Genomic DNA, 7,640 nt, shown 5'->3' on the forward strand with positions numbered 1-7,640 from the left:
AAAACTTCCTTCTCTTCCTCTTCTTCCTCTTCTTCCTCTTCTTCATTCTCAGTGGAAACCGCAGGAAGCATTGTTCTTTCGTCGTCGCCCTCCTTAGCTGTTCCAGCTCTTATTTTTCCAAGTTTTTCGTTGAACACAACATCTTGAAATTCGCTCACTTTTCCGGTTGCCGGATCGTATAGTCGATAGTTTGGAGAGTTTTCTTGGTATCCGACAAAGATCAATTTTCTAGCACGTGCGTCGAAGTTTTTGGTAAACTGTTTCGGAATGTTTGCGTATGCATCTGATCCGAAAACTCTCAGATGTTTTAAGCTTGGAGCTTTTCCAACCCACCTTTCGTATGGAGTGACTTGGTCTTGTGCCCACACTGATCGATTTAAAACATAAACTGCACAATTTACTGCTTCCGCCCACAATTTTATTGGTAAGTTTTTCGTGTGAAGCATTGTACGCGCGCTCTCAACTATCGTTCTATTATCCCTCTTTGATTTCCCGTTTTGTTTTGGCGTATAAGGCACCGCCGTCTCGTGTGTGATACCACGTGATGCGAGATAGTCGTCCATTTCTTTGTTACACAATTCGCGCCCGTTATCCGATCGCAAGATTTGCATCAGACGCCCGAATTTATTCGTGATTATGCTTTCAAAGATTTTAAACTTTCGGAACACCTCCGATTTCTTCTCTAGAAAATAAACATGACGATAACTGCTCGCGTCACCCTTAAACGTCAGAAAATATCGAGATCCGATCGGTGAATTTTCCGACATGGGACTGCACACATCTGTATGCATCACTTTCCCGGCCACTGTCGAGACCTTTTTTGAATTTCTATTGAACGGCAATTCATGTGATTTTCCCAATTGACATGGTTCGCAAAAGATTTTACTGTTATCTGTCGATGAGACCCAGGTAACAAACCGGGTAACTTTCTTCACCAGGGAAGGTCGGGACCCTCCAGGGACCTCCTCCATCGTTCGCGGGCAGCGAGAAGTTCTCTCGCCCGAACAGTCCTCGCTTCTGTCTGTGGAGCAGGATGCCGTCGTCGCTCGCGTCTCCCGCATCCAGCCGTATGTTCGGAGATATGCACCAGCCACCAGATGTAGCGGCGTCGTTCGGGCCAGCATTGTGACAGACACGAGGGACGCCGTCCGGTATGCTGCGACCACCCTCGTACATATCCTTCTCTGGAGCTTTCCCATGGCACGTTGTATGGGCTTTGACGTTTGCGGCACGTCTCCCCATACCGGAGCCCCGTACAGAATGGCCGCAAACAGGGTCCCGGCGTACAGTCGCCGCTTTGCCTCCGACGGCCCCCTGAAATTCGGCATCAGTCGTGATAGGGCCTTCGTGATGCCTCGGATCTTCATTTCCATGGCCGCAAAGTGCTCCCGGAATGTGAGACCGGAGTCCAGCCATATCCCCAGATATTGCATGGACCCCGCCGGTGGGATCCTCTCCGAGCCTACTCTTAAGTCCGGGAGGAGTTCTGCCGTCCCCATTCCCGTGCGGCCGAAAAGGACCGCCTCCGTCTCGTTGGCCGATATCTTGAGCCCGAGGCCCGCTATGCGCCGGCACACCTTCGCCACCATTACGTTGGCCAGCGCCACTGCTGATACTGGCTCCGCCGCGGAACTGAAGACAAGGGTGTCGTCCGCGTAGCATACCACCACGGAGCCTGGCTCCGCTCCAACTCGCAGGACCTCGTCGAACGCCAGGACCCACAGCAGAGGACCTGAAACAGACCCCTGTGGAACTCCGGCCGTCACCGCCAGGCTTCTCAGTCCCCCACCCTTCGTTGTATACTCGACGTACCTGTGGGAAGATAGGCGTTAATAATTCGCCGCATGTACGCGGGTACCCCCTTCGTCGCCAGCGTGTTTCTGATAACAGGCCACGGGAGGCTATTGAAGGCGTTGGCTATATCCAAAGATACATTCACCGCGCAGCCTTCCGTCCTTGTGGCGCCCTCGACGAACTCGCGCACCCTGGTTAGCGCGGCCACTGTTGACCGCCCCTTTCGGAAGCCATGCTGCTCGTCCGACAGCCGGGCCCGGGGGTTCTCTTCCATCCAGTTCCCTAGTCTGGAAGCCAGAACCCTCTCGAAGGCCTTCCCCAGTTCGCCCAAAAGGCATATGGGTCTGACCTTTGGGAGAGATCCGCTGGACGTGCCTCCTTTGGGGATGAGCACTAGGCGGGCCCTCTTCCAGGATCGTGGGATTAGCCCCTCCCGTAGACACGCCGTGAATGTCCGCGTGAGTAGTGTAATCATCCCCTCGAGGACCCCTGCCCACGCGGCGCCTCTAATGCCGTCTGGTCCCGGGGCGGTGTTTCGCCTGCTCCCCTTCTTGATCGCGGACCGCACTTCGTCGACCGTGACCGCCCATCTCTCGTTCCAGCTTCGGTCTTCCTGGCTCTCAGGCTCGCTGCCCTCTCCCCTTGGGAATAGCGCTGTAAGGAGTGTCCCCAAGATCTCGCTGTCGAGCGTTTCCGTCAGGCCCCTCGAGGCGGGGCGGAGCCTACCCAGCACCAGCTTGTAAGGTAGGCCCCATGGGTCTGATTCTACGGAACCCACGAGGTCTTCCCAGGCCTTGGCCTTTGCTGCTTTTATGCTGTCCCGCAGCCTCTGCTTACTGGCCCGGTATTCGGCCTCTCTGTCGTCGTGGGGGCCGCTGGCTGCTCTCTTGTCCCTGGTGAGGCGTCTCCTTGCTGCCACGCAGCGCCTACGCTGTTCAGCCAGGTCCTCGCTCCACCAGTACGTGGTCCTCCTATAGCCCTTGATTCAGGCACTGGGAGCGGCCGCGTCGCAAGCCTGCGTCATGGTCCTCTCCACCCATGCAGCGAGGCCGGCCGACGTAGTCTGGTCCTCGCCTGTTGGTCTCCATGCCAGACAGGTGATTAGGGATTCCCCGAAGCGTTCTGGATCAAATCTGCGCCAGTTCCACCGTGCGTGTCCACCCCCGTCCCCAGATGTCACGCGCTGGCGGCCCTGTATTTTATATGCCATATAAAGGTGGTCCAAGAGCGCCTCCCTCTCCGTGAGGACCCGCCATTGCTGCACCTTCGGCGTCAGGCTCGGTGTCGACCACGTCAGGTCAACAACTGACGAGCCCTGCGCCCTGACACACGTTGCTGTACTCCCATCGTTGTGCAGGCTCACTCCGCACGACGCCGCCCATCGCTCTAAAGACTCCCCCCTGCGGTTGTCCCCGCTGGGTCCCATGTCGGCGAGCGGGCGTTGAAATCACTGCCCACCAGTACCCCTCTGCCACCGTCGCCTGCTGACCGGACCACTCGCGCCAGGTCGTCCATAAACGCCTCGAACGCTTGCATAGGGACGTTGGGGGATATGTAACCAGACACGACTACAGTAGAGCGTCGATTATCCGAACGTCAGTTATCCGAAACGTCAATTATCCGAATGGTGATTTGGTTTATCCGAAACGTCAATTATCCGAAAGATTTGTGGGGGTAGTGATTAGGTTTGTTGGTAGGTATACGGAAAACCTGACCGAGGTTGACCATTAGGTCCGCGTAGACGTGCATGTGCAGTTTGCATTTGGCGACCAGATGTTTTATGGCCGAGTCGTGCAACTGTTAGGACCGTATCGCGGGTTCTACCTGGTCGCGAGCTCAGACTTGCACGGCGTACCTCCCCTCCGCCCACTTGACAGGAGCTCGCGCGCATTTAGTTTTCCAGTGTCAGTCTTTATGTACTTTTCTACAGAGCTGTGAAAGAGCGAGCCCCGATATTGAATCTGATTGTATGTGATTCCTAACTCACGTTCATAATGAGTTCTACGTCTAGTCCTTTAACTTCTAAGCGTAAACGACACGTTCTTACCTTGGAACAAAAACGAGAGATTCTTTCTAAGCTACATAAAGGAGAGACCGGTGCATCTCTAGCTCTCGCGTACAATGTGGGAAATGCAACAATCACGGACATTAAAAAGAATAAGGATAAAATTTTGTCATTTGTGTCAACTTCGGACGGTGAACATGGGGCCCAGAAACGAAAAGCTTTGAAATCCGCGCAGAATCCAGTTCTCGACAAGGCTTTATCCGAGTGGTTCACGCAGAGGCGAAGTTTAGGACAACCAATTTCCGGTCCAATCTTGTGTGAGAAAGCTCTTGACTTGAACAATAGAATCGGCGGATCGTCTGATTTTAAAGCCAGCTCTGGATTTCTGAAAAACTTCAAGACTCGCCATGGAATACGAGAACTTCAGGTTCAAGGGGAAACGTTATCGGCAGATTCGGAGGCTGCTGAGAAGTTTAAACAGAACTTCGCTACCATCGTAGAAGAGGAAGGATATTCTAGAGATGATGTGTACAATGCAGATGAGACTGGGTTAAATTGGAAGTCTTTGCCCACCAAATCTCTCGCATCTAGGCGTGAAACTGCAGCACCCGGATTCAAGGTGTCCAAAGAACGAATAACGGCTATGACATGTGCTAATGCAGCCGGCACTCATAGATTACCGTTATTACTTATCGGAAAGGCGAAGAAACCGCGGTGCTTCAAAAATGTGACTGGCTTGCCTGTGATCTATAAAGCCCAGAATAGTGCTTGGATGGACTCAAGATTGTTTTGCGATTGGTACACAAACGATTTTATGAAGAACGTTAAAGAATGGCGCAAGGCTCAACATAAAACTGGTAGAGTGTTGCTGCTCCTAGATAACGCGCCTTCTCATCCATCCGCTGAGGTATTGAACAGTCTCGATCCAGACTTCGAAGTCAGATTCCTTCCACCGAACGTAACATCTCTTATCCAGCCTATGGATCAGGGTGTGATAGAGAAAATGAAGAGATTGTATAGAAAAGAAGTTCTTAGGAGACTGTTTATGGCAGAAGAAAACACCGAAGACAGTATTGTTCAATTCGCGAAAACCATAAATTTGAAACATTGTTGCTACATGATAGCTGATGCGTGGGCATCGCTAACAGAAAGAAATCTGAAGAACGCTTGGAACAAACTGTGGCCACCCTCAGAAGAAACGCAGGCCGAGATTCAAGAAGATATTTCTAATTGCGAGCAAGGTGGCATAAATGAATTCGTTGAAATCTTCCACGCCATCCCTGGATTCACGGAATGTGACAACGATGACGCCGAAAATTGGCTGAAAGATGACGCGAACGATCCCGGCTATCAAATTTTAACCGACGATCAAATCGTATCTTCAGTTCTCCACGACGAAGATAGTGATTCTGATGACAAACACAGCGACGAAAGTGTGGAAGCGTCAAAGCAGCCCTCTCACGGTGAGGCCTTCGGGGCTCTGGAAACGGCGATGGAGTGGTACGAAAAACAACCTGAATGTTGTCAAACGCAACTTCTTCTCCTGAAACGATTGCGGGATTTGGCTGCAAAGAAGCGAGCTTCCGTTGTAAAACAGAGGAAAATCATGAACTTTTTTCCAAAGAAGTAAACCAAGTATGTACATACACCTACCACTTATAAAATTAGTATAGACACTTGTTTTTCAATACATATATTTTGTACACTATATTCTATTACGTAACCGTTATAAATGTTAACAAAATGTACTATGTATATAATAAGAAGATAGTTCATCTGTTTTAAATACATACGTATGTTTATACATTGAACGAATCAGCGTTTTTTTCACACTGTTCGGTTATCCGAATTTTCGATTATCCGAATGGTTCCCGGTCCCAATTAGTTCGGATAATCGACGCTCTACTGTACTATGTTTTCGCATCTGGCCGCCACATACCCCCTTCTTCTCTCCAGTAGGGAGCACCGCGGTGCATCACCCTCCCCCTTTCAGCATATGATCGCCAGGCCGTCCTCGCTGCCCAACCAGTTGTCTGCACCCGGGATGGAGTGTGGCTCGGATATGAGGCATCCACCCCCTCTTTTAGCGCAAACTGGCTCAGCAGGTCCTGGGGCCCCCCGGCTATGGTTCAGGCTGCTCTGCAGAAAGAACCTGGCCATCTACGGTGTCCTTGGCTGCGGGCCCCCGACCTCGTTCACTGACCGACGCGCAGCGTCCCGATCCCATCCTGTGGGCGCTGTTCCTCCCTTTATTGTCGCACACCGCGCATTTCGGGGCGGAAGTGCAGCTTCTCGCCTAATGTCCTTCGCCGCCACACCTGAAACACGCACGCGCACGCGCTGCCGGTGCGTTGCACGCAGCGGCTATGTGCCCGAAGCCCCAGCACCTGCAACATTGATGGGGCCGCGCCTTTAGTAGCTCAAACCTGGCTATGGTTCAGCCTATTTTAAACTCACCCTTCGCCGCCACGGTTGTCGCTGCCCTTAGAGGACACTGCACCCAAGCGCTGAAGAGCCCGCTAGCCATTCTCCGAGGAAGGCCTACTCGGATCTCCTGTGATCCGCATCCTCCCAGTTCCGTTAGGGTGCCGGCCAGCTCCTCCGTCGTCACCGAGTCGTCCAGCCCTTGTACCCTCAGCTCACCCTTGGTTGACGGTCGCGTCACCTGGACTGCGTCGCCGTATTTTCCCCAGATTACATCGGAGAGTCGCTCCGCCAGGGCGTCCGCCGTCTTTGCGTTCTCGGGTCCGGGTATTTCTATAAGCAGCCCGCCTTTGACTGCTCGTCGAACACTGGTCGTCCCTATGTTCAGCTCTTCCAGCTGGATCTTGCCGCGGGCAAATTGCAGGATTTCTGCGTAAGGGGCGCTCTCCCTTCTGCATTTTATTGCAATCGCCGCGGTTCTCGGGGCCTTGTGGGTAACTCCGGGCGGTTTGTCCGCACCTGGTTGCTCCTGGGTCAAAGGTAGAACCCTTGGTCTGGCCTCCGCTGCCAGCCTTCTTTGCTTTGCCCCTCTTGGAGCGTTCCCCTTGGTTGTTCTCTCCTCTTTATTCTTCTGCCCCTTCGTGCCGTTTCTTCCCACTTCGACCCAGGCGTCGTCGCCTACCTCCATTGGAGAGCCTGCCGCGCCTTGGGCTTCTATGGGTTCTGCGGTGTCTCAGGCTGCGCTAGATACCACGCGCGCCTTGTTAGGCGGTCCAAGGGCCGCACCTATTTTCCTTACGGCAGCCGGGATGGCCGCCGTAAGGCTTGGATTTCCCCCATCTTTTGTGCTGCGCAGCATGCGGGAGATTCGGCTGACCTCTTCTCGCAACTTGCCTGAGGGCCGCGGCTTGCCTGACCAGCTCTTCATTCCAGGCCTTGTCCTCGTCCGGGGCCAGGTTCAGTTCGGAGCCCGTGAGTCGGAGTTCGAGTTCCGAGGCACCGGTCGACGTCGCTGTCGGCTGACCCTCGCTGGTTTCCCCGGCGGTGTTCACCGCCGCCGCCTGGATGTCAAGCGACAGCGCCTTTGGGGGTATCCCCCTGGTGACCCTCGCGTAGGTGTCCGTTGCGGGGGTTTTGGCCACCGCCTGGGCTCTCGCTAGGGCTACCCGGTACTCCTCCAGCCTTTTCTGGAGCTTCTTCCTCTCCCTTAGCCCATCGCGAACCTGGGTCTCCAGCTTCCTATTCTCCTCCCGTAGCTCTGCGGGGCCGGCTGCCGTTACTGCTTTGCCAGTAAGGGTGAACAGAGCTTCTTTCGCCCAGCCCACTCTCTTCTTTATCTTTCTGTTTAGTCTACCGTTCATCGACTTGCATTTTGTCCTGATGCCGTCAATTTCTACCATCCACTCCCTGATCTGGG

The 7,640-nt window shown here is 53.6% G+C and overlaps 1 protein-coding gene across 1 annotated transcript; it reads left to right on the forward strand.

Annotated features, from left to right (window-relative positions):
* The first annotated feature begins 3,788 nt into the window (after positions 1-3,788).
* On the forward strand, positions 3,789-5,429 carry LOC124218489 (jerky protein homolog-like). The gene has a single exon (XM_046625009.1). The coding sequence runs from the start codon at positions 3,789-3,791 to the stop codon at positions 5,427-5,429; it is 1,641 nt and encodes a 546-aa protein (XP_046480965.1).
* Positions 5,430-7,640: the final 2,211 nt, after the last annotated feature.

The sequence above is a fragment of the Neodiprion pinetum genome, chromosome 5, assembly GCF_021155775.2.
Source record: "Neodiprion pinetum isolate iyNeoPine1 chromosome 5, iyNeoPine1.2, whole genome shotgun sequence".
NCBI classification, from domain to species: Eukaryota; Metazoa; Arthropoda; class Insecta; order Hymenoptera; family Diprionidae; genus Neodiprion; species Neodiprion pinetum.

Coding starts and splice junctions, on each gene's coding strand:
- LOC124218489 (XM_046625009.1), top strand. CDS start 3,789: ATGAGTTCTACGTCTAGTCCTTTAACTTCTAAGCGTAAACGACACGTT.